We start from the raw sequence: 26,890 nt of genomic DNA, 5'->3' as shown, positions 1-26,890 counted from the left end.
GTAACTAGAAAATAATGTGCTTTGAACACCTTAAAGTGATATATACATGTGTGTGAATTATTGATTATGATTATCATGAGAACACTCGTTTTGCATGATGCCAAAGAAATGAAGTATTACAAAATATAGAAATATATTTCTTCCTTGAAGCCTTCCTAGATTAGTAGGGGTATGTGAAGGGGAAGAGGTTATTATTCTGTTGGCCCTGCCCTGCCTGCTCTCTGATCCTACATTTCTCAGACCCTACAATTTATTCTAACCTAAAACTGTCCCAGAGCTATAATGTAAAGAATGAACTCAGAGCTACTCACTCTTAATTTAAACATGATTCTTGCAAACTGGGTTACCTGGTTTCCCAGCCCATCCTTTCTAGTTCTTATCACCATTCCCTGATACTTTCCAAAAAAAATTTTCCTGTCATGTATACGAAATGAACATTTTACTGCCCTCCTCTCTGTTGGCTTACTGTTATCTCATTACCCACACATACATCTTTTACGTGTGAATTTGTGTTATTGTGCCTATCTTAGATTATAAGCTCCTAGGAGGCAATGACTAAGTCTGTGTTGTGTTCATTGCATGGTGCCCTACACAGCAGCATGTACAATTAGGTGCCTGATAATGGCTTGATAAGAGTTATTATGATGCTATCATAATTACTGTTTTCACAGATATGAACTAGGCATCTTGACCAACCCACAAAGTTTATTTCTACACAGACAACTTTTGACCAACTGGAATTTAAAGGATGGATATATTAGAACTCAAAGAATGATGTGTCAAAACACATATAACTTAGAAAGTGGCCAGTTGGGACCCAAAGAGTGGGCGTCTAGAGACAAAAGAATTATCCATGAAATGGATAACCTAGCATGATTAGTGATGGGGGTCAATGCAGAGCTAAGCCTTATGTCTAGTCCTTCATCCAACACAACCCTTCTTTCCCCTTCCCTCCCCTGCCCCGAAACTTTTTCAAGGAATGCAAAAGCCACAGCACCTTGGGAAACATGCGAAAGATTTCCTGGTTGATATGGTAGACGCCACTCGTGTCCACCTCATACTTGAGCTTTGTGCCCAGAGGGGTGTTTTTCTGGGTGGTGAAGAGAAAGGAAGGAGCATTACAGCACCTGGAAAGAGTGGACCTATAAGACAAGGGAGAAAGATAGGGAGGAAGTGGTTAGGTAATTCTATGTGCAAAAGACATTCTAAGTTTGACATTGCCAGAGGGTTGCCAGCCATGAGGGACACCAGAACTATAGTTCACCTAAATAACATCAGGTCTCTTTACTGTTCCCCTCGCCCCCAGCATCCTATACCCTACATGCTCATTCCCACATGGACCTTGCTCAAGTTGCTAGCACGTTAGCTGATATGGGCCACCAGATGTGTATGGGTATTTCTGCCATGGGTTACATTATGGGAAGGATGTAAATATGGCTAGTGTATATTTTGAAACTAATCAATATGATTTGAGAGAGAGCTTTTTGTAAAGAGCAAAGCAGCAGATGAACCAATAGGACTCTAAGATATAACTACATTATGAACTTTGATTGTCAGGTTTCCTAGAATCATAGACTTGGGACTGGAAAGGACTTAGAAATTATCTGGGTGGCTAGGTGACGCAGTGAATAGAGCACCAGCCCTGGAGTCAGGAGGACCTGAGTTCAAATCCAGTCTCAGACCTTGGGCAAGTCACTTAACCCGAATTGCCCTGCCTTCCCCCCTCCAAAAAAGCAAAACAAAGTTTAAAAATTAAAATTACAAATAAAAAAATGATCCACAAAACCCAGGAATGGGTTCCTGTCACCTGCATTTGTGTAGTCTTTGCCATCCCCCTTTCTGGGGCTGGCTCCTCGGAGATCTGTGATATCTTTGTTCCTCAGTTTCTTATCAATCTACAGCCATGCTAGCTCACTTTCCCTCAAGCTCAGCATTTTGTATCTAAGATATAATCTGTGATGACATGTGCCTCCAATTCAGCATCTCTGACTGTGCAGAGACTACTCCTCCAGAGCCAGGGTCATAACAGCTTTTCCCAGAGCCTACAGTTTCCATCCCTACTCCACCCCAACTCTATCCCCCATGCACACATATATACTCAACCTTTCCAGATTTTATTATCATTTAGGATCCAAGTCAAGACCCATTTCCTTCCAACATTTTTCTCTGACTATTCTGGTTAATAATGACCTTTCCTTCCTCTGAACTTTGACTTAACTTACAGTCTGGGGAATACAATTTTTTCACCCAATTACAGGACTTTATATTATTCTCTAAGTGTTTCATGCTTGCAAGCCTTGGCTCCCTGGTTAGATACTAAGCTCCTGGAGTCCTGGAAGGGGACCTTGTCTTTTAATTCCTGTGTATGGATCATTGTACCTAGAATAGTGCCAAACACACAAAACTCCGTAAATACTTGTGGATCAGCTGACTAATTGATGGTTAGGTGATTATTTCTCATTCTAGCTTCCATTCAAAGACCAATGTAGATATTCTGTTATCTTTGGGGAAATTTTAACATTCTACTTCAGTCAGTAAGTATTTAGTGATTCTGAGGTCTCATGGAATAAACAGAGAGGTCCCAGTCTGGTGTACCCCCAAATTAAATATATCCCTTCTATACATACATATGGCTGCCTGAGAATATGCAATTCCACCAAGTGAACCCAGGAATTCTAGGAAATTCTTGCTGTTTCTTGGAAATTTCCCCTGGTCCTCCCCTCACTGCTTCATGCACCGTCACTACCTGGGACTGCCCATCCCTACCACCCCTGGTCCTTGCTTCTCACTGCATTGGACGTGCTGCGTCAGAGCAGCAGAAAAGAGAAAAGTAAGCGCTTCATCCCAAAACCAAGTCACTCCTCCATCTTCTCCTTAGCGCCACCCGCGGCCTGGAAGTTAGCTTCCCTGACCTTCCTCCATATCTTTATTCTCCCAGAGGCTTGACCCTAGCCCTCTGAAGAAACACCCCAAATACTGGAGAATTGATTTTAGAGCTTCATAGCCCTAAATCTAGAGGGGCCTTAGAGATGAACAGAGCCAGCCTCTTTGCTTTACAGATGAAGAAACTGAGGTTGAAGTAAGTTAAGTGACTCGATCGAGGTCACACAGGCAATAAGCAGCAGAGCTGGGATTTGAACCCAGGTCCTCTGACTTCAAATCCCCTCCCCTATCCACTGTACCACCGTTTTTTCCACTGTTTTCTTCAGAAACACACATTAATTTCACTTCAGTCCTTTATGTAGCCAAAGGTCCACTGGTTATAATGTGAATCTTTTTGCAGTGGGCTACAGGGTCAAAGTGAAAAAGAGAAGGAAGGACAAAGTACTTTATTCCCTGCTTTTCTGCAGAATTAGCAGTAAAAATGCATAGAGGTCCTCAACCCACAAGTCAGCCAATCAAAAATCAATCATTAAGAACCTCCCATGTGCTAGCCACTGGGGATATAAATACAAAGAATGAAACTATCCCTACTCTCAAAAAGTATGATTTTCTTGCCTCAAGGATAGAAAAGTAGGGCAGAAGCTGAGACGTTGCTCTGGTCCGCAGTAAGTCAGGGAAGGAGAAATCCTAGTCAGAAGCAACAGATAGATCAATCCCTAAAACTTCAGGGAGAAAGGAGAAGAAGAAGGGGACAGGGAAAGAAGGAAGGAGAGAGGGGAAGAAGGAGGGGGAGAGGGGAAGAAGGAGAGGGAGAGGGGAAGAAGAAGGGGAGAGGGGAAGAAGGAGGGGGAAAGGGGAAGAAGGGGAAAGGGAACTGGTCTAGACTAGTGACCTCCTAGAGGCTCCACAACCTTCCCATCAGCTTCCCCAGTGTACTCCTCCCCAAACGGGAGTACCTCCCACAGGCCCCTGGAGCCAGGCCCAGTAGCTCTGAGCTGAGAAAATCCTCATTCCTACAGCCTGACAAATGAGCAAGAAGCAGAGGAATCTTGGCTCCGACTGGTGAGACTGCAGAGAGGGGAGATGGGGCCCTGGGATTGCAATCAGAAACTTTAGATGCACTTCTCCCCAAAAATAGTCCAGGCATGGAAACTTTGCACCTCATGCCCCCATGGTGGCATGGAGAACCAGCATGGGAAACAAAAAGACACTGTATCGAGAATTAAAAGACCTGGCTTCCCACTCCAGCCCTGCTGCTTAATCACTATCTGCTGTTCAGTTATGTCTGACTCTTCATGACCCTCTCTGGGGTTTCTTGGCAAAGACACTCAAGTGGTTTGCCATTTCCTTCTCCGGTGGATTAAGGCAAACAGAAGTAAGTGACTTGCCCAGGGTCACATGGCTAGTGAATATCTGAGGCCAAATCTGAACTCAGGTCTTCCTGACTCCAGACTCAGTGCTCTATCCACTAAGCCATGTAGCTGCCTCCAAGGCAAACAATGGTTAAGTGACTTGCTCAGGGTCATACGGCTAGTTTTTGAGGTCAGACTTGAATTCAGGTCTTCCTAACTCTAGGCTCAATGTTCTATCCATTGAGCCATCTAGCTGCTTCGTTAATATATATTAGTGTGTGTGTGTATGTGTGTAACTAATACCTAATTGGTCAAATCTTTTCACCTCTCCTACCTTTAACCTTTATCACCTGTGAAGTGATGATAATGAGAACTGTTCTTACCTCACAGGGTCATTGTGAGAAGAGAATTTATAAAAAGATCCATTCAAATGCAAGTCTTTATTAAAGTGCCATGCTTCAGGCACATCCCAGATTAAACATGCTTTTACAGATTGGTCTGAGAACCTGGCCGCCACATATAGTGAGATTTTTATGGGAACATAAGTTCCAAGGTGCACACATTCAACAAAGAAATGAGCCCCTTCATAAACTCAGAGCTGACCATGCAAGATTCTTGGTTTACATATTAAAGAAGAGGCACAGTTTCTATTTTCAAGGGGTTTGCTCTCAAGCAAACAAGAGAACATTAACATGTAATCAATGAAAATGTGGAAGTCTAAACATTTTTAAACGTGGCCTAGGAATAAGGGGGGTGGTGTCAGTGCGATAATGAATTGGGTTCATCCCAAAGGGTTTCCTAAGAAAAGTAGGCCCTGAGTTCCAAAAGCAGACTTTACAGAAACTTAGGATACTGCCCTTCTAACTATTAGACTCTAACCAAAAAAATTTGCATGAGGGTGTTTGGTGTAGTAGACGGAGAACTGGTTTTGGGGTCAGGAAAAAATGAATTCAAATTCTACTCTGCTTTATACTAGTTCTGTGACCTTGGAAAAGTTCCTTGGCCTCAGTGAAACTCTGTAAGACTTTAAAGTGCAGAGAAAATTCTTATCTGCCTTGACAGAGGAACTTCTGCATCAGGGTGGAAGTTGGTAGGAAGCTATATCAATGAAATCACAGCTCTAGACCATATCTTATAAATACTTATATAGTCTGTATTCTCTTCCCGCTCTCCCCAAATAGCATATAAGCTCCCTGAGGGCAAGCACTCTCTCGGGTTGGTTTTTGTTTTTTTTTTTGGTGTTTTGTTTTTGTAACCATAGCACCTAGCACAGGGCCTGGAATGTAGAAGGAATTTAATAAATGCTTGTTAATTAAACATTACTAATAATAGCTCCCATATATGCAGCCTTTTACACTTGGCAAAATATTTTCCACCTATAATCCCACTGAAAATTCACAACAGCTCTGTGAGGTAGGCAGTACAGGTGTTATGATTTCCTTTTTATAGATGGTGAAAGTGAAGCTTTGAGAGGTTAAGGGACTTCAGTAAGTTTACCCAATTAATAAGTAAACAATGTAACCAAGAAATTAAAAAAAAAAAACAGGTCTTCTGACTCCCAGTCAAATGTTCATCCCATTACATGTAATTCTTCCTTAGAGCATCTGCTCAAAAATAGTCACTGAATCAGGCACCAAAGGGTTAAACCTCCAAAGCAATGTGAGCTTAGAAAATGAAGGGACAATGTGGCTGATGAAACAGACTTGGGAATCTGCCATGCTAAAGAGTTTGAAAAAAATGTTTTTCCTCCTCTACAGCTGGTGTTCCACCTGGAACTGCATTGTCTCAGGAGCCAACTCTGGGCTCAGTGGAGAAGGTCAGACCCTGGGAAACTTCTTGCTTCCTCTGCCTTGAGAACTGAAGTCCTGCCAGCCTGACTGAGGGGGACATGGAGGGTCCTCAATGTTCAGATTTTACCATCTGAAAGCCCAAGGAATCTCCATTTGTTCAAAATGGATGATAGCTTACCAAAAGCTAAAACTGTGCGCCCCTCCCCTGACCCCTGGGTTCAACCATCCTCAAAATCCTTCTGTGCAGAGCCATAATTATCACTTTTTGTGATCTAGAAGACCAGAGAAAGCCAGACCATCCCCACCCCTGTGCCCCGATCACTGGTTTCATTGAGAATTAACAAAAGCTGAAGGGAATCTCTCCCCAAAATATCATCCAGAGCCCCAGGACTTGTACAGTTAAGTGAGAGCCCTGCACCCACTTATTCTCCTTTCTGGGCCTCAGTTTTCTCTTCTAAAAGTGACGGGGTTCGAGTAGATGTACTCTGGTGGGGCCCTTTAAAGTACTCTGACACATTATAATTCAGGGGCTTCAGATAACCTATGGACAGTAAGCTTGGGGCAAATATTTTCATTCAAATACTCTCTGGGAGCTAGAACTTAAGAAATACAATAGGCTTCTGAGTTCAATTATTTTTTTCCAAATTGGAGAAATATCTGTTGTTTTTCTCCATTGATTTGTTCCTTGTTACCTGAACTATATCTTTTGGTTACTGGTCTCTGCCCTGTGGGCTACTCTACCAGAAACCTAGCTCCAAAATCCACTCTTCATTCAGGACCCTCATAGCCATCAGAACAAATTGTTCTCATCCATCCATTCCTGCAGGGGAAGTCTTCACATGTTTAGGGTAGATTCCACCCCCCACCCCCAACTCACTGACAGGTTTGAGATCCATAGGTTACCCTTAACCTGATTTAGCCTGTCTGCTGAGACAGTTTACTGGGGTGTGGCCACTGTGGATGCTGCGGCTTCTTGGAGCCACAGGAGAGAGCTGGGTGACAGGTGAATGGGCAGCCCTGAATGGGTTCAGCAGACCTCATAGCCAAAGGATCCTTCTTTATCTTGCCTGGTGGAGCTCATGTTGAGCAAAAGCAAAAGGATCATCCTGTACTTAACTGCAGTGTAGGCAACATCTATTTCAGAGGATGAAAAAGTACAGAAATTCCATGAAGAATTTCACAAAATCCTCCACAACAAGTTCACTTTGAGACTCAAGGTCTTCAATGCCAACATGAGCCTGGGAGGAGGGTGTAAAATACATTGGAAAATATGGTTTGATATCAAGAAATTAAAAAGCCAAAGATTTGTAGACTGCTCAAAAGCTTGTAGACGCCCACCTGTACAGCCTGAATACTTTCTTCCAGAAGAGAATTTTAAAGGCAATGGATATAATTAGCACCAAATGGCATCATTTAAAAAAAAATGAAATCAGCTCTGTCTTAACAGGAAATAACTGGTCACAGACACAGAAGTAACTTCAAAATCAGCTCTCAGTTTGCAATCCAATCATGAACTGGTCAGAGCAAAAATCAAAGTAAATACTAGATTACATGAAAAGAAAAAGAAAGGCTCTGCAGGTGATTACAGCAGCTCCAACCTCCAATAAGCTGTGGGACCAGAAAAATGAGAAATGGATAAAAATAAAGACATTGTCTCTGACAACCACCATGTCAAAAAGGAGTATTACTGATTCAAAAGAGTAGCTACCATATCTGTCAAGTGAGGAATGGTTGAATCAAAATATATGAGTGCAATAGAATATCACTGTACTGAAAGAAAAGATGAATGTGAAGAATTTTGAGAAACCTGGGAAGATACATATGAACTGATGCAGACAGAAGCAAGAAGAACTGGGAAAACTATAGAAACAATGACAATAACATAAATGAAAAGAACTATAGAGTGAACCAAACCCTAAATAACTGTTATGATCAATCTTGAACTCCAAGAAAAAAAATTAAGAAATGCATTTCTCTCTGTCCTTAAGATCAAGAACTGTGAGTACAGAACATTGCATACATTTGGCTTTACTTATCTATTTATCTTGCTTGAGACAGGGTAGAAGTGTTCGTTATGGCAAAAAAAAGTTTTAATAAAGTAGTCATTTTAAAAACTTATTGCCAACAGTAAGAACCCACCCCAGCCAGCAAAGGCAATCTCTTTGCCAAGGACATTTTCAGATGTGTGCAAACTCAATTGCAAAGTGTTATGGAGAAGGATGGTGGACAAGTAAAAGTACCCACCCCACCCCAACCCCTGTGAAACACCGTGAAGTGCTTCAGAAGAAATGGGTGTTTGCAGGATTTGGCTAGAGAAAGATCCGGCTAAGTCACATCCCCAAAATGCTTATATTTAGAACTGGAAGAGGGACAACTAACAGAGGTGACATGGAATATAATTATTAGTGTTTCTATTCTGATCTCATCAGCAAACATATTGGAACCAAACCACATGGGGATTCTACTTCCTTCATAGAGAGAAATAAACAACATGAAAAAACAGCCGTGGCTCTTTAAGAAGATGAAGTAGGAAATAACAGCTGGACCAGACCAAATATATACAGAAGAAATTTGTGCTAAATGTGATGTGAAAGGCACTTTAAAATCATTGTCAAAAAAGGAAAGATGCCAAAAGAAGGGATGGGGATGAACGTAGGGAACATAAGCCCTAGAAACACAAACCTAACCAGAGACAAAAAAAGAGATCTTGAATAACAAACAATATCAATATAGAACAAATCTTTGAAACAAGTAATAATTACGTGGAAGAGAATGATAATGAGCCAATGAGATAACATATGTGAAGCGCTTTGTAACAAAACCTTGAAGCATTACAGAGATGCAGATACTAATGTTATCCTAAGATTTCTGTGAAGTGGCTACAGTAATCCTCAGAGGAAAAATGGTGTGTCTGAGAACATAGGTTAACAAAATAGAAAAAAGAAGATGGCAGAGTCGGTCAGAAAAGTTTTGTCTCTTCAAATTTCCTCCACAGAAGAAGACAGAACATTGCCTTGTAGGGAACGTAGAGCAGTGGAAATAACAAAAGTCAGGGTAAAGCAGTTGTTCTCTTAAGACAACCTAAGAAGACCTCAGGAAAGATTTGACCTCCAGTGATAGAGGCTTGGCCTGAGTGAAGTGCAAACACCTCCAAGCCAACTCTGCAGAATCAACAAATAAACCCTGGGAGCAGCTGGGGTTGGAAGGCAGCCTCAGGTCTTAGAAACTTTCATCTCCTGGGTCATCTAATGGCTGAGTAGGAGAAGATTGAAGGAGTTTCCACTGTTGAGGGACACCAAGCACAGCTGTGTTGACCAGCCAGGCTGTGGGTGCCAGGAAAAGGAGGTAGCACACAGCTGGTGAGTGCAGCACAACTGAAGGGCAAGGACACTGATGGCTGTGGGCACTTGCAAGAGAGCAGAGTCTCTGGCTTCATTCCAGGGAAGAGAAGACAGCTATAGTTTACAGCTACCAGAACGACAGCAGGGAGCAAGATCATTTGTGAAACAGCGAAGCTGGAGCTCGAGCCACAGTTTAGGAGTGGATAGGAGAGCCCACGGTTGACCCCCAGGACAGACCTCTGAAAATAACTGTAAGAAGGACTTGAGGCTTGGGGCATCATTCCCCATACCTTGGGGACTAGAACTTAATTACACTTAGCTGCTAGAAATAAAAATAAAACAAAAATGAGTAACCAAAGGAGACAGAACCCAACCATAGATAGCCACTATGGGGATAGAGAAGATCTGGGTTCATATTCAGAGGAAGATAATGGAGCTAATTTTTCATTAGAATAGTCCCAAAGAGTCCCAAACACAAAAAGAGTTCTTGGCAGAATTTTAAAAAGATTTTTAAAATCAAATAAGAGAGATCAAGGAAAAGTTGGAAAAAAAAAGCAAAAGCAATCCAAGAAAATCAAGAAAATTTTGAAAAGAAAGTCAACCAACTAGAAATAGAGAATCAACAACTTAAGGAAGAAAATAATTCCTTGAAAGCTAGAATTGGGCAAAGGGAAGCTAATGATGTTCCAAGACACCAAGAAATCATAAAACAAAATTAAAAAAAAGAAAACTAGAAGAAAATATCTTCACATCTCATCAGAAAAACAATTGATCAGGAGAATATAGATTGAAGAAAAATAATATAAGAATAGTTGAACTACCTGAAAATCACAATAAAAATATTGATACGGTATTACAATAAATTATCAAGGAAAAATGCCCTAATCTTGTAGAAAAAGAAGATAAAACAGAAATAGAAAAAAAATCCACAAATCATCACCTGAAAGAGATCTCAGGAGGAAAAATTACACACAAGACCTAGCAGCTATTACACTGAAGGACTGTAGGTCTTAGAATACTAGGTTACAGCCAAGGGTAACTTATGAAGCAAAGTTAAATATAATCCTAAATGAAAAAAAAATTGACATTTAACAAACTGAAAGACTTTGAGATATTTGTGACAAAAAGAGCAGAACTTGAGTAAAAATTCAGCATATAATCTCCAGGAACAATATAAGGTAAATATCAAGGATCTCAATAAACATAAGGGACTCAATAAGGCCAAAGTGTTTGCTTCTTACATGTAAAAATATTATCAATTCTTTTGTGACTGTCATTTTGGGAAGTAGTTTGAAAGAAAGACTTGGGCTGAGCTGAGTATGATGGGGTGAAGCTTAAAAAAACTGTATAGAGAGATAAGAAAGAAGCAATTATCTCATACAATTGAGGCATAAGAGGAAAAATTGATAGATAAGAAGCTAGCGGGGGAATGGTGGGTAGTGTTGAAACCTTACACATTGGGAATAGATTAAGGAGGGAATATCTAGAAGGGTATAAAAATATTCTAAATTCAGAAAGAAATAAGAGACAAGGGGATAGGGTGGATGGGGGAGGGTAAGGGAGGGACTCAGAGGGATGTGTAGGTTAAGGAATAGGCAGGCAAGGTAGAGGGTAGAAGTAAAGCAGAGGAGTGAGAAGGGATAGGAATAGGGTGAGAAGGATAGTAAAAAAAATAATATAAAATAATTATAGCTTAGAAGGTGAATGGAATGAATTTACCCATAAAATGGAAACTGATAGCAGATTAAAAATTTGAATTCAAAAATATATTGCTTTCAGGGAATGCTATAAAAATGAGAGATACACACAAATATAAAATAAAGGGCAAGAGTAGAATTTAGTATGTAAAAAAAAAGGAGGGAGATACTTGGCACCCACACAAAATAACTGGCCGTGTAACCTTGAGCAAGTTACTTAACCCCAATTGCTTAAAAAACAAAAAGGAGAGGTAGTAATCACAATCTCCAACAAAGTTAAAGCTAAAATAGATTTAATCAAAAGAGAAAAATAGGGAAATTATACTATGTGTCAGCAATATTATTCAATAATGTTTTAAACCATTTAAAATAACTAGACAATATAAAATACCTGAGAGTATTCCTGCCAAAACAGACAGAGGAACTATATGAACATAAACATAAAACACTTTTTTTTTTTGCCTTTTTTGGGGGAGGTGCACTTGGGGTTAAGTGACTTGCCCAAGGTCACATGGCTAGTTAAGTGTCAAGTGTCTGAGGCCTGATTTGAACTCAGGTCCTCCTGACTCCAGGGCCAATGCTCTATTCACTGTGACACCTAGCCACCCTTAAAACACTTTTTATACAAATAAAATAAGATCTAAATAATTGAAGTAATATTTATTGTTCACAGGTTGGTAAAGCCAATATAATTAAAAATGACAATTTTACCTAATTCATTTATGTAATGTCATCCCAATTAAATTACTTTAAAAAATATTATCTTAAAAAAATTATCTTACTGAGTTAGAAAAAATAGTAACAAAGTTCATTTGGAAGAACAAAAGGTCAAGAACTTCAAAGAAACCAGGGGAAAGAAGATATAAAGGAAGCAGAGTCAGTAATATCAGATCTTAAACTATATTTTAAGATGAGAGTATTGTTGAAGTGTAAAATGGATAATTTTTACTATTTATTAAAATTTTCTTGTATAAATAAAATCTAAGCAGCCAATAGAAGGAATGCAGAAAATTGGGGGGGGGGGGTGTAACTTTCATAGACAATCTCTCAGTTGGCTTGGAATCTAGCTATGGTATAGGAAATAATGAGATGGCTGATTTAGAAAAACATGGAAAGATTTGGATTTATGAAGGAAGATGCTATCCACTTTCAGAGAAACAGATAACAAGTGAAAATAAGCATAGGACAGTCTTACATATATGTATATGGGTATATATGTGTATGTTTATAAATGTCTATGTATATGTATGTATAATCCACACCTAATTGTAGCCTTCGGGGAGGGGTAAATAAAGTAAAAAGTGCACAGCAGAGAACAAAAGAAAACCTATAAGGAAGCAAAGCTTGAAAACAATGTGTGGTATTTATTATATAAGTTTTCTTGAAATAGAAATTTATTGCTTTACATTGAATCCTCTCATGTTCTGCTGTGTACATGGAATTTTTCCTTTTCCTATTTTGTATTTAAGTTAAAATTAAATTTACAAAAAAAAATTAAAAAGAGAAATAAAGAGTATTAAGGAATTGAATGTATATTTTGAATGATCAGAAAACCAAAATAATGGAAAAGAATATGAACAGTATGTTGCTGCTCCCAAATCTGGTGAGCAAGAAGTCAGAAGCTATCAGTTCATAGTCTGGTTTCTTATCTCTAGAACATTACAGAGCATCCTCAGTGAAGGCACTTAGTTTAATCACCCACATGGGAAAAACAAAATGGATGATGTGCAGACCATGATTTGCAATTGAATAAAGAACTTGAGTAAGCCCTACCTATATCACAGTCAGGCACTTGAATCAGAAAAGACATAGTAGGCATTAGAAAGAAGGGATTAGGTTAGATGACATCTTGAAAACTGTTTAGTTCTTCTAATTGATCCCAAAAGGCTCCATGGTGCAACCTATTCCTTGGATATCAATGTTTTCCCAGTGCTGTAAAAAATGGAAAGCCATAATCCCAGAAGAATCAAAATTACCAATAAAGAAAGGCACATGATGGATAAGAATAAGCCATAGCATATTTTGAGCAATGACCTATATGTGAGATGCGTTGTAAAAGGCATCACTGTGGACATATATGACTCAAAAAAAAGGAACTACATAACACATGGAGAGTTAGTACCTTCCTCCAAGATAGAGAGATAGATGTGTGTATATGTATGTATATATGTGTGCATATAATGTGTGTATGTTTATTTATAGTATGCCTCCAGCTAGTTAGTTAGATAACTTATGGATGGTTTATGGAAAACATGGCAAGAATTATATAGCATTTCTCTATCTGTAGAACAGGCTTACTACCGAAATCAAAGGTTTGCCTTTCAAAAACTAGTGTTATTAACACTCTTCCTAACAAATGAAACTTTCTTGAGAAAAGCTCAATGTATATAAATGTTGGTCTCCAAAGACAAAGGATGAAGTGACAATAAAACCGTTCTTCACTTTCAAATTAGATTCCCCATAAGATTCCCTTAAATTGTGAGCTCCCTGAGCATATTTTAAATAGAACTGGATTGACAAAAGTCCAGTTCAAACATTTTTCTTTGGCATACTCTATAAAGCAAGGCTTACCTGCACAAAAATAATATTGCTCAATCAACAAGTTTTTATTGAGTTCCTATTGTACTGGTAAGATGGAGGGAATGGTTAAGACATGGTTTCTGATCTCCTACTAACTGGAGGGGCCGTATTTATATGTGTGAGATAATTAGCACATAACACTAAGTAACATATGCCAGACAGCGAGGTACTAACAATGAACTGCTCTCGGGCATAGGCAGTCAGAAGATAGGAATAACAAAAGATCTCATACCTAAAACTGGAAGGGACCCTAGTTGTCCCCTGGTCAAACTCCTTCATTTTATAAAGGAAGACACGAAGGCCCAGGGAGTTTCTGTGATTTGGCCAGGGTCACACAGGTAGTAAGCTGCAAAGCTAGGCTTTGAACACAGGTCCTCTGATTCCAAATCCAGCACTCTTTCTACTGTACCAAGCTACTTATCAATAATCTTTGGAATTGGAAGTAATTAGTGAAGTCCTCATAGAAGAGATGATTTGGGATGAGCCTTAAAGGAGAAATAGGCTGTAAAATTCAGGGGGGAGTGGGGCGGGCAGCTAGGTGGCACAGTGAATAGAGTCAGAAGGATCTGAGTTCAAATTTGACCCCAGACACTTAACACTTACTAGCTGTGTGACCTTGAGCAAGTCATTTAGCCCCAATTGCCCCGTCTTCTCCCCTCCAAAAAAGCAAAAAAAATGAAAAATAAAATAAAATTCAGGTGTGGGGAACCTGTGGCCCTGGGGCCTAGGTCCTTGGGTGTGGCCTTTCGACTGAGTCCAAGTTTTACAGAACAAATTGTTTTATTAAGGGGATTTATTCTGTGAAGTTTTAATCCAATTAAAGGGCCTTACTTGAGGACCTAAAGGGTCACATGTGGTCTTGAGGCCACAGATTCCCTACCTCCATATAGATAATCAGAAAGGAGATCAAGGATATTTGGGGGAGAGGAAGACAATATCATCTTACATACTTGAACTGGTTGGCTTCTGAGATATTCATCGCCCATTTGCACATCTGGAGACTCTTCCACCTGTCAAACAGCTCAGATTGCTTCACCCTTTAAGAAGTATGAACAGAGGAAATCATCAAAATTCAGTCTAGCCAGGTTTTGTGATTTAAAATAAATGCAATAAATTATTCTCCACCCAGCAAAACCTTCTGAATCCTTAGGGTGCAGAAATCCTCACAGTTGTGCTAATCACAAAGTTCTAACCATAGTGATTAGAGCTGTCCAGTTTATTTGCCCTACAGACTCTGAGGTTTCCCCCAGGATTTAAGGGTTCAGGAGAAAAGGAGAGGAGTGAGGGTGGTTAGGCAAGTTGGAAAAATTCTAGAGAATTCTGAGGCCTTCAGACAGGTGATGATCAGCTAAATCATTTCCATAAAATCTTGTTCATAAAGGCCATTCTCAGAATGGTCCATATACACACAGAGGGCAGACTTGATGAAAGCACAATAAAAAGTGAGCCGGTTGACTTTTACAGACAACTTCATATAGCAGTTCCTATCTTTGCTGCTGCACAGCTGACCTCATGAGATGTGTGAGGAATATGAGATCCCATCGGTGTCTCTAAAAGATGTGCTTCCCCTCTCCTGAAAGCCTCTGGGGAGGAAGATTCCATTGGTCACACTATTACAGTATGATTCCATCACCAAAGAATCAGCAATAGTAACTTGTTTGTAAATCAAATTTTGGCCACAACAGACCCAAATTCTCATTCACAGAATTGTAGAAACTTGTAAACTCAAAAGTGATCTGATCCAACCAGTAGCTAAGCCAGGATCTCTTCCCCATCATACCCAGCAAGGGGTCGTCCCACCTTTGCTAGAAGATCTTTAATGAGGGGATCTACCTCCTCCTAAAGTAGCCCATTCCACTTTGACATAGCTTTAATTATCGCTGAATGTCTCCTTAAAATGAGAAGAAATCTGTCTCTCTATAAACTCCACTCATTATTGCTAGCTCTGCCGTCTGGGACAGCAAGTTTGGTCCCTCTTTCACAGCAATGTTCTTTCAAATACTTGAAGATGCTGTATCTTTGTCTTTGTTCTCTCTCTTCTTCCCGGCAATAATACTTCAGGAGAAACAGTTTGGTACGGTGCAGAGAGCTGTGAATATGGAGTCAGAGGACTTGGATTCAAATCCCTGCTCTGCTACTAACTTTGGGACCTTGGGCAAGTCCCCTGACTTCTCTGAGTATCGGTTTTCTCATTTGTAAAATTAGGGGGACAGGCTAGATAATCCCTAAGATCCTTTTCAGCTCAAAATCAATGACCCCATGACCTTCAAGCCAGTTCTTTCCCTGTCTGTAGTCTAGAGCACTGTTGTGGTTCAGTATATCTGCCATTCCAGAACAAAGCATTCATCTGCCTCCCTTGGTGTTTGATCTGCCTATCAGTCCTATTTCTGGCCAAAATCTCTCTAGCTTTCAAGGAAGCCTTCTCCAAAGTGGTAAGGACAGGGAGGGGCACCATTTACAGACAAGTTACAGCCAGGAGAGGGATCCCCTCTGCAGTGTTTCCCTTAAGGCTTCGAGGCTCCAGCATCCATCAGCCCCAGGAGCAGCTCACCTGGCAGCAGGGCCACAGGATGTAAAAAGAGGGTCCTGGGACACTAGCCATGTCAGCAGGGGCTGCTCCCTTGTTGAAGACACTGGCAAGAAACTTCATGACGTTGACACTATTTGTTTCTGCAATGTCCTTCCTTTCTCTCCTGCCCCCATGCCCAGTGCTAATCTTTCTAGGTTCCTTGTAAGAATGACCTTCATCAAGGGACCACAGTCATCACTGACTTTTCTAACAGCAGAGTCATGGTGGGAGGCTTACAGCCAGGGTTTCACTCATCTATTAGTCTTCCACCGGACTTAGCTGCTTGCTGACAACAAGCAAAACTTACTATTAGCATTCAAAATAAGTCAGCACTGGTGTCTTGCCATCCCAGGAGACAACCAAGCATTTATCCATTGGCCTGGGGGTAAGACTAGTCTTATGGGGGGGCAGCCACCCACGGAGCATGATTCTGGGGATGCTGGGAAGTATCCAACCCTTAAAGGGCAACTGCAGCTATGGGAAGAAAAAGGACAAGAATCTGTGCTATAAAAATGTGAGTGTTAAGTTATTATGATCCTCCTTAGGCTGTAGAGCTAGAGAGGATCTGGGAGGGATCTTGTCCAATCTTATTTTACAGATAAGGAGACTGAGACCCAGACAGTTAAGTGGCTCTTCCACTTCCTACCTCTGTGACCTTGGGCAAGCCGTTGAACTCCACTGGCCTCAGTATCTTCATTTGTGAAAAAAGCACGGATCAGATTAGATGCCTTGCAATTTGCCCAAGATCACATAGGTAATAAGTGACAGAATTAGGATTTGAAATTCAGGTCCTGGGACTCCAAAACCAGTGTTCCTTCCACTACAATTCACGTCCTTCTTCTGGCTCCCCCCTCTGCTTGGGGAAGGCACCCAAGGGACGCTGACAGTGAAAAGGCCTGGCCAGAGGCCTTTAGAACATAGAAGGTCCAGTGTGATCAAGTAGGGAAGAACAGGGAAACATGAACTATTCTAGCTTGAAATTAACTATGAGAGTTAGGAGGGTCCTTGGAGTTCTTTCAGGCTGTGACAAGAGGCAGCTGTAGTATGATAGAGCTGAAAGGGTGCTTAGAGATCTCCTGATCTGGCCTTCCCCCTTTACTTTTATTCCCCCCACAAAAATTCAGCCATTTTCATCCTGTATAAATTGAAAATTCAAGAAAAAAACGCTCAATGCAGGATTAAAAGAAACTAGGCCCAACAAAACAGTGCAAGGTCAGGCTGTACTGCACAATGCAGAATCTGAAAGAACACCATCCACAAAGGGGCCCCATAGGGTGTCCCTCTCTCCTTTTCCCAATAAGCCCTTTACTACTGGGAGAAGACAGGCCACTGCTCCATAATGATCTTTTGTGCACTCGGTAATTTGCTGACAGAGAAAGGGAACAAATGTTTGCAAAGCCCGACCAGCTAGAGAGGAGCTAGAACAAAGAATACTTCTTCTGCAGCCCTGCCATGGGAAAGCAGATGGCTGCCAATGGCATCCATGACTTTTTGCAGAGTAGGAAAAAAATATTAAAAATTGAAGAGTAGAAAAAGGCTGACTGAAGCTAGTTGCCTGGTATGTTTATATGCTCTCCCTTCCTGAAGGTGAGGGGAAAAACATCTTATCCACTTTCATGCATTTCATTAGTAACTCTGTGAAGATGACTCCCAAAGCTATATATCCAGCCTTATTCTCTATCCCAAATTGAGTTGAAGGTGGACTTGTAAGTGAGCCCAGAGAAGTGTGTACTCAGTCTCTCTTCTGTCTGTGTGTGTGTCTATCTGTCTCCGTCTCCCTCCCTCTGTCTCTGTCTGTCTCTCTCTCTCTCCCTTCAGTCTCCACTCTCTCTATTTCACTATGTCTCTGTCTCTCTCTGTCTCTGTCTCCCTCCCTCTGTCTCTGTCTCTCTCTGTCTCCCTCCTTCTGTCTCTGTCTGTCTCTCTCTGTCTCTGTCTCTCTCTGTCTCCCTCCCTCTCTCTCTGTCTCTATCTCCCTCCCTCTCTCTCTGTCTCTCTCTCTTTCTCTCTCTCCCTTCGGTCTCCACTCTCTCTATCTCTCTATTTCACTGTGTCTATGTCTCTGTCTCTGTCTCACTCACACACACACACACACACACACACACACACACACACCCTTATTGATCCCACTGAAGGCCAAAAAGTGAAGTCTTTGGGATTGAGAGATGAAGCGATGATCCTGTTTTAGAGAGTTCGGGAGTGAGCTGTTTATTGGAATGTGACGTATCTGCATGCTACCCCAGATGTGCCCAGCCTGGGTCCGGAGAGTTAAGTAGTGGAGGTCTCCTTTCTGAGCTGTATCAAAGTTGTTGTGGAAAGAAGAGCATGTGGGTTTGTTGACAGGGCCCAAAGAAGGTCTCACTTTGGGCTATACATAGGAAAAAGGCCTCCCAAACCCTCCTTCATCACCCCAACCCCAACTTCACTGATCTAATATCTTGTTATTTCATAGCACAGACATAGTGCATCGGTGGAATAGATGGGATGTGCTCTATAAAGCACCAGAAACATCCCTCTTCTTCCCCCACTAATTATTTCCCTCCTCCAAGTGCAGTAGACATATTGCCTGACATTCCATATTAAAATTTTATTCCATTGGGTTAAATGTTACTCTGGGCAGGGTCCTCTTCTAAATTACAAATACTCTGGGTAGGGAAACAGACTGAGTCACAAGCACCTGCATATGAATTTGCGTAATCTAGGTTCTCTTTTCCCAGTCCATGGCAGAATGAGTATACCGTGGGGTAGGGTCCAGAAAGGAGAGAAAGGACACTAAACTTGGATTCTGCACTCTACTCCTTACCTAAGGACTGAGTGATTGTGGACGAATCACCTCACCTCTTGAAGCCTCATTTTCCTCAGTTGTGATGATAATATGCACAGTATGACTACATTTTGAGGGTAGCATTTTGTAAGTCTCAAAGTCTTACAGAAACAAGAGCCACTAATATTACCTCCTACAGTGTCTAGCTCAAGGTGAGGGTTAGATCCTCCATTAAAATTTGGTTGTGTTGGAGTGAAGAAGAAGCCAACTAACCCTACCTGGTCAAAAAGATTCCCATAAGGGAGAGTATGCTTCACATTAAATTAGTATGTTAGTCCTTACTCTCAGCTGGGAGTGATAAAGCACCACAACGGAAATCTTAGGTGCATTCTGGAGAAACATGCCTCCATAGGTGACGAGTGGACAAGTTACTGTCCTATAAACCAGGCTCCACTAGACGGGTAAGCAGAGTATGGCAGTGTGATTTCAAAGAAAAGAAAAAGCCTTCCTTTCCCACAAAATACCTTTCATAACTGCTTCTTGATTCCCCTAGAAAAAGTAAGTGGGGATACGCAGAAGGAAAAGAGGGCCTGGGCTAGATCCGCCTCTGGGCCTCCCTGTATCAATTTGGGTGAGTCCCTGAGTCCTTCGGCTGCAGTTTCTTCCTCTGTGAAGTAAGAGGGTTGGACCAGTTGGCCTCTGAAGTCCCTCTGACCACTAAGTCAATGATCCTATAATTAGATGACCTTTGAGGTCACTCAACTTTAAATGTACCATCCTATGAACTTCTCTGACATCTTCACAATCGCATATCAATGACTGATCACAAATCCTCTTACAAGATCAGGTCCTGTGGAGACAAGGGGAGAAGAGAGCCAATGGAAAGGAATCCTTGGAGCCCAGAGCTCTCTGTAGTTACCCAGCATCCTAAGGACTGAGGACAGACAAGACCACATCCTCAAGAACTTCACACCAAGTCAAAAAGTGCCATCACCCCACTAGACAGTTGTCCATCGGTCCAAGGCCTGAAAGACAGTCTGAACCTAAAAGAAAACAACAGATGCACAAGGAAGAATTTGAACATAAACTGAAAATAGCCATAGTATTGTTTCTGAGAAGGCACAGACACCCGTGGCCAGTAGGCTTCTCTGTAGTTAAAAGATCAGCCCTAGGGGAACTCTTATGGCTTGGTACCAGTACCTTAATGATATCACAAGGCTAGTTTCACTAATTTCTCCAGAGATACATTTCTGTCATTCTTCCCATCCTCTCCTCCTCCACCCTGCCCCTCACCTCCTCCTCTCTCCTCACCTTCTCTCTGCATAGCACACCATTCTGTGAGAGTCAGGAGAGAGGTGCTGCTTTATAGCAAAGTCTTGCGTCACCCTTAGCCCAAGGGGGAAATGGTCTCACTTCACACCCAGGCTGCTCTGTTCCACTGTCAGATACCCACATCACGCCCCATCCCCCCCCCAACACATACACCTTCCCCTCACACACTCTCTCTCTCTCCATTACTACCACCACTACACCCTACTATGACTGTCCCACATGCCTTCTCCCCAGAGGAATGATCCAGACCAAAAAATCCTCTAGGCTGGCATTTTCCCTGATGATAAGTCCAAGTCTGGCTCTTTACTGGGGCCCACTCCCTATAGCACCAATATTTCTGAAGGATGGCCTACTGAGTACAGAGAGGGGTTTTTTCTTGAAAAGAGGGAGTTTGCACCAGATTTCACTACCCAAGGTCAGCATTAACTCTCAGCGCATAGTCCAAGGAATAGCAATGAACATGGCCTCCTAAGAATGCCATAAAGTAGCTCTTTTACTGCCTGACTCATGGCCCTGATGTGGGAGGAGAGGGGTCTTTCAGGGAAGGCCTCTCATCCAGATTCCAGAAGACCAAATGTTATGTAGCCAGGTTCGAAATGTAGTGTGGTGTTGTGTGATGACCCCTAAACTTCAGAGATCTGAGTTAAAATTACCCTTGCAACCATGAGACCATGAAAAAATCAATTCATTTTCCTGAAACTTAATTTCCTCATTTGCAAATGAGAGATAATTACACTTGTGCTATCTACCTCATAGGTTAGTTATAAAGAAAGCATTTGGAAAGCTTTAAAGTATAATATTAGATGTAAGGCAGTATGGTATTAGGCATTGAGGGCTGCCTTGGAGTCAGGGTGTCCTGCCTTCTGGCACCTACTGACTCTGTGACCCCAGTACAAGGCTCAAAGGCCCCAGACAATTCTCTAAGGTGATGCATGGCAGAGCAAGGGTCAGTCTGCATTGGGAGGGAGAATTCCTCACCTGGAGCTCTCTACACTGAGGGAACCACAGGTCAAGTCAAAAAGGGAGAGAGAGAGAGAGAGAAAAGTCCTTATTAAACCCAGTATCACACAGGAATCGATTGTGCCACATAAGTGAATCACTAAAGCTCATTTTTATCAGTGTCAAAAAATTGCTTTTGTCTTAACCATTTTGAAGGAAGTCTCTAAAATGTGTCCCAATCTCTGCTTTCTTTAGCAAAAGAACTAAAGATAATGCCATAGAAAGAGCTGGAAGGAACCTTAGAAATCATCCTTCGGGAGTTAACCTTTTCTCAAGGACAGCTGCATTTTGTTTTAATACAGTGATACCTCCAGGGCAAAGCATCTTTAGCTACACAAAATGGCCCCACACTGTGGTGGGTTCTTGAGTACTGTGTCTGCTTTGTAGAATTTTTCTGAATGTAAGGCTGTCGACTATCACTTCTCCCTTCCTATGCCAGTCTTTCTGTCCCTTCTTCTAACATGTTGTGGCCAAAAACCAGCTGGCCCCAAATAGGAGTAAATAGCTTCTAAGTCAGAGCCTGAGGGGCTCATGTATGAATAAAGTGAATGAGCTTTTGGATCAGCTACTTGGCTTCTCAGATCCTTTTTTTTTTTTTTTACTCTTTTTGGGTTCTTGGCTGCCTTGCAGTTAATCCAGGTTGGCAAATAATCAAACTCTAGATAAAAAGAATAGTAATAATATTCATAATTATTATTATTGTAGTAATAATAATTAAATTTAAAATTTACTGAGCACCTATTTTGTTTCCATTAACCACTACCCCCCCACACACACAGCTGTTTTTGAAATTTTCCAGATGCCAACATGTCCAAGGACAGAAAAATTATGTCAATGGTTAAAGTATTTCCATGATTCTGACCACTTTTACTCAGAGAAGGGAGTGTGGTGCCATTAGGCAAGGCCTTTTCCTTGGAAAAGAAAAAACAGTTGCCTTGGGTGCTGCTCTGTTGGAAAAGAGGTACTACCTGAAGTTTGGTAGATTATTGAAATGCCCTTAAGTTGCACTGTGTCCTCTTAAATTTGCTGTTTAATCTTTCTCAGACTTAATGTGCACATCTGGATATAGTGATTCTACAATGTGATTCAGAGAGTGTTCATGTTTATTTGTATCTCCACCAATGTCTCGCATAGAGCTGGGCATATAGAAAGTCCTCAGTAAATCCTTACTGGTCAAATGATTTAGGATGCAAGACTACTTCAGACTAACAATTCCCTAACCTGACATTCAAGGTCCTTGACATTCTGACTGCAGCCTACTTTTCCAACCTTATCTCTCTTTATTTCTCTATACCAATCCTCTACTCCAGCAAGACTGGTGCATCATTCACTGTTCTGAAAATGCCCCATATAGTCCCACCTCTGCACTTTCACTTTCATCATTCTTCTTGACTCCACCTAAAATACTGCCCAACTTTTTCCTCTCTCTTTGTCTAGCTGCAGCCTACTCTCCAGAATCAGCTCAAGTCCCTACTCCTCCATGAAGCCTTTCCTGCTGACCTGGGCCCATGTGGCAGAGGAACTGTTCCTTCTTCTGGCCTCTCCTAGAAGCTTTTATCGATTCATTCATCCAGTGCTTGGCATAGACTACTTTTGCACCACTAGCAAACTTTCTATGACTCTGTGCCATCTTCCCAACCAGACTATAAGCTATCCAGGGCCAGGAACCATGTCTTCTATTTCTCTTCCCAGTCTCGTGCTTTGTGCAGAATAGGCACTCGCTAAATGCTGTTTCGGATTTTGAAGAGGAGGAGGTAAAAGACAACTATGACTCACAAGCTAGTTCTAAAGTACGCCCAAGGAAGGGGTATTCAGTATGCTCCCCACCTTGGGGGGGGGGGGGGCAGGGGAGAGATGGGGAGAAAATCTGTAACTCAAAATCTTGTGGAAATTAACGTTGAAAACTAATAGATTACAACATTATTATATATTTTATTATATATCATGATAATATTTATTATATATTATAAGAATATTATAAAAAGATTATCAGTATAAAGTACCTCCAAATTGGGCTAAAAACTTTGTATCTCTTTCCTTTTACCTCTAAGCTCATAGGAAGAGTTTTCTCCCGTCTCAGCTTCCACTTCTCCACCATCCACTCACTCTTCAATCCCTCACAATCTGTCTTCTTGTCTACTCATCTAGTGACAATGCTCTCTCAAAGGGTACCAATGAGCTCTCAGCTGCAAACTCCAGTGGCCTTTTCTCAATCCGCATCCCACGTGAACTCTCTAAAGCTTTTGATACTGATGACCATCGTTCCATTTTGCGTATGCTCTCCTCCCTTGGCTTCTGAGATACTTTTCTCTCCTCATAGAAGTAGGAGAACCTTTTTAGTTTTCTCTGCTGAGTTATTATCCATTTCCTACCTCTTGTGTATGGGTCCCCTAAGACTCTGTGCTGGGGCCCCTTCTCTTCTTCTTCTATTCTTTTTCTCTCTGTCTCTCTCTCTTCCTCCCTCCCTCTCTCCCTCTCTCTCTGTCTCTCTCTTTCTGTCTCTGTCTCTCTCTTTATGTATCTGTCTCTGCCTTTGTCTCTGTCTCTCTGTCTTCTCCCCCCCCCCCCCCCTCCCCCCCCTCCCCCTCTCTCTCTCTCTCCCCCCCCCTTCCCCTCTCCCCCCCCCCAACCCTCCTCTAAATTTTCCTGTTTCTGTTGAGGGCACTGCTACCTTTCCATACATCCAGATTCACAACCTTGGAGGCATCCTCAACTCTTTCCTCTCCCTCACCACATCTAATGAGCTACAATGTTCTATCAATTGTACCTCCACAACATCTCTTGTGTCTATCCCTTTCTCTCTGCTCTCAAGGCCACCACCTTCATTACCACTTGTCTGAGCTATTGCAAGAATCTCCTAATTGAGCTCCCTTCTTCCAGATTCTCTCCATCCTCCACACAGGTGTCAAAATAAACTTCCTGAGGCATGGGTCTGATCACATCACTCACTGCTCAAAAAAGGGTCAGTGGCTCCCTGGACTAGTCAGTCCCTAAAATAAAATATAAAACTCCCCCACCTGGGTCTTAAGGCCCTCTCCAAACTGGCTTCAACCTGCTTTTTTAAAATCCTATTGCACATTTCTCCTCTTCACACATGATACGTTCTAGCCATAGGGCACCAGCTGTTTCCTGAACTGAACATTCTGTCTTCTATCTCTGTGCACTCAGAGCATCAGGCTGCAAAACCTGGAATTCACTCCCTCTTCTCCTTTGCCTTTCAGATTCCCTCTCTCCCTTCAAAGCTCAGCTTCCATGTTATTCCCTCCCTGATCCCTCCAGCTGACAGTAAGCCTCTCTTTCCTCAAAAGCACTTACTCAAGCACTTTGTCTGGTCTCTCTTTTCTTTTGTCTTTCTTTGTATCATACTTTTTCTGAGAATTATATCTCATATTATATCTCTCCCAAGAGAACGTAAGCCCCTTGAGGGCAAGGATGGCTTCTTTTTTCATTCTGATTCTCAGGATCTAGCACAGTTGCCTTGGACACAGAAAGAAGGTTCTTAATAAATGTTTGCTTTGTTGAATGCAGGTATATCATTGAACTGCATTGGTTTCACTGAAAATTACCAGGAAGAGTAGTTGACCACCTATGTGGACATGAACCTGGTTGCTTAAAAAGGGTATTCAGACATCCCAACTATCCTTCTGCCTGTCCTGAAGTATGGGAGAGAGGTTTCATAAAATCATAGCTCTAAAGCTGAAAGGGACACTAAAGCCCATCAATTCCAACCCTCTCATTTTACAGAGGAAGAAACTGAAGCACGGAGACTCACCCAGGGTCACGTAGGTCACGTAGCTAGAAGTGCCTGAGTCAGGATTTGAACTCTGGTTTTCCTGACTCCAGATACAGTGTCCTGTTAATGCCTCCTTTCCTGGTTCAGTGTGTCCCAAAAGTCTTAGTGAACTTTTACATTTCTAATAACAGAAAACTGAACTGAGATTTCTGGGACACCCTGGATTTCATAGGATCACAAAATATTGAAACTAGGATGTAGGAGCTCTCAAGTCAAATCCTTGAAGACAATTGTGAGGCCACTGTGGCCCAGAGAAGGGACTTGCCCAAAGTCATACAGGCTGTCAGTGGGCTAAAAGCTCTCCCACCCCACCTCACCAGAGAACTCTTGGTAAGAGGACACACACTTACATGGACAGCACCTTCACCTCCAGAATGTCATGGCGAAGTTCCAGGCATCGGGTGGAGTTATATTCAAAAGGACCCTCATAAAATTCGAAATACCTGAGGATGGAGACATGGGAATCTAGTTACAGGTTGAAACAAACATTGGAAGGGGAGAGGGGGAGAGTAAAGTAGTTATCTGGTATCTGGGAGAAGGGGAGAGGGTGATCTTCAGGGTAGCCTAACTTAAAACATTTGATATTCTTGTGTTGGTCATGAAGTCACTGAGTTAGGATCAAATAAACAGATACAAAAATCTAAAAAGTTGATGCCCAGGAGTACCTGGTATTCTGGGTTATCAGGGAAGGATGATTTCAGTTGTCAGTCTTCTCCCCTTGTGTTTGTGATCATTTGAGTGAAACAATGTGTATCAGTGTTCCAGTTTGAAGGCAGTTTGGGCTCAGTATCTGAAGAAGAAGGAGGTGGCTAGTAGTCTGGGGATCTATGTGTGTATTCACGTGTCCCTCCTGCTTCTCCATGACCACCAATAACTGGGCATTTACTCACAGCTGAATTGTTACCGAATTATGAACCTGAAGTCTGTCTTCAGTGGCTTGAGTTCTTCTATTCTGCCTTTCACAGTGCTCCCTCTGTCCACTCAGACTTATTTCCAGCCCCTCCCACTGTGCCCTAGCCCTGTCCTCCACAGAAACTCTGATCACCAGCACTAACACCTCAATGGGAATGTAAATCCCTACAAAGCTAGATTTGGCCTCCAAGTCAGGCTGTTGTTGCCTGTTCCCCAGACTAAGAATGTTCTCTCACCCCTGCCCCTTGGGAACTCCCAGCATCCTTATAGGCTGAGCACTTATATCACCTCCTGCAAGAGGCTTTCCATGATTTTCTCAGTCGTTAGTCCCACCCACTCCTTACCCCCACCCATTCCACCCCCCAATTACTCTGTAATTATTTTTAATGTATTTCTGTTTATTTATCTAGGTACATCCTGTCCTCCCCAATCCCCCAAGCAGAACATCAGCTCTTTGAGGACAAGGAGAGTTTCATTTTTGTCCTTGGATCCCAAGTGCCATCACATATAACTGCCCTTTGAATTGAAATTAACCCCTAATTACTCCAGTGAACATGAACACCACTATTCTCTGGCAAATGAATCTCAAGCATACAGCAGCAGGCTCATAGACTGCTATAGGCAAGCTTCTGAGTGTCAGAGCAAGAAAGGCGCTTAGATGTGACCTGTAAAGTGAAAGCCAGCAAGGTTAAGGGGGCCTCCTTCTGCTTCTCTCATTCCTCCAACTGCTAGCACTCACCTCCTCAAACAACTTTCTTCTATTCACTTATCTGTGCATGTCACACTGCTTACCTCCCTTCCTCCTCTCCTCCAAGCAGAATGCAAGCTCCCGGAGGGCAGGAGCTAATCCTTTCTTTTCTTAGCATACAACGTGCCCA

At 41.9% G+C, this 26,890-nt stretch overlaps 1 protein-coding gene across 1 annotated transcript in view; it reads right to left on the bottom strand.

The window, feature by feature from the left end:
- Nucleotides 1-882: 882 nt before the first annotated feature.
- Nucleotides 883-26,890, bottom strand: part of ST8SIA5 (ST8 alpha-N-acetyl-neuraminide alpha-2,8-sialyltransferase 5) — a 114,407-nt gene continuing 88,399 nt past the window's right edge. Inside the window, exons 4-5 of the mRNA XM_069104811.1 lie at nt 14,594-14,680; nt 883-1,142 (exon numbers count right to left, since the gene is read on the bottom strand). Coding sequence (XP_068960912.1) covers nt 914-1,142; nt 14,594-14,680 — 316 coding nt within the window. The 3' untranslated portion in view covers nt 883-913. The remainder of the gene's footprint in view (nt 1,143-14,593; nt 14,681-26,890) is intronic.

The sequence above is a fragment of the Petaurus breviceps genome, unplaced genomic scaffold (assembly GCF_028583685.1).
Source record: "Petaurus breviceps papuanus isolate PSGF00001 unplaced genomic scaffold, PetGlider_PUasm1.0 131, whole genome shotgun sequence".
In the NCBI taxonomy this organism is placed as follows: Eukaryota; Metazoa; Chordata; class Mammalia; order Diprotodontia; family Petauridae; genus Petaurus; species Petaurus breviceps.
Note: the sequence above shows the minus strand (reverse complement) of the source record. Positions and strands in the feature narration are given on the sequence as shown.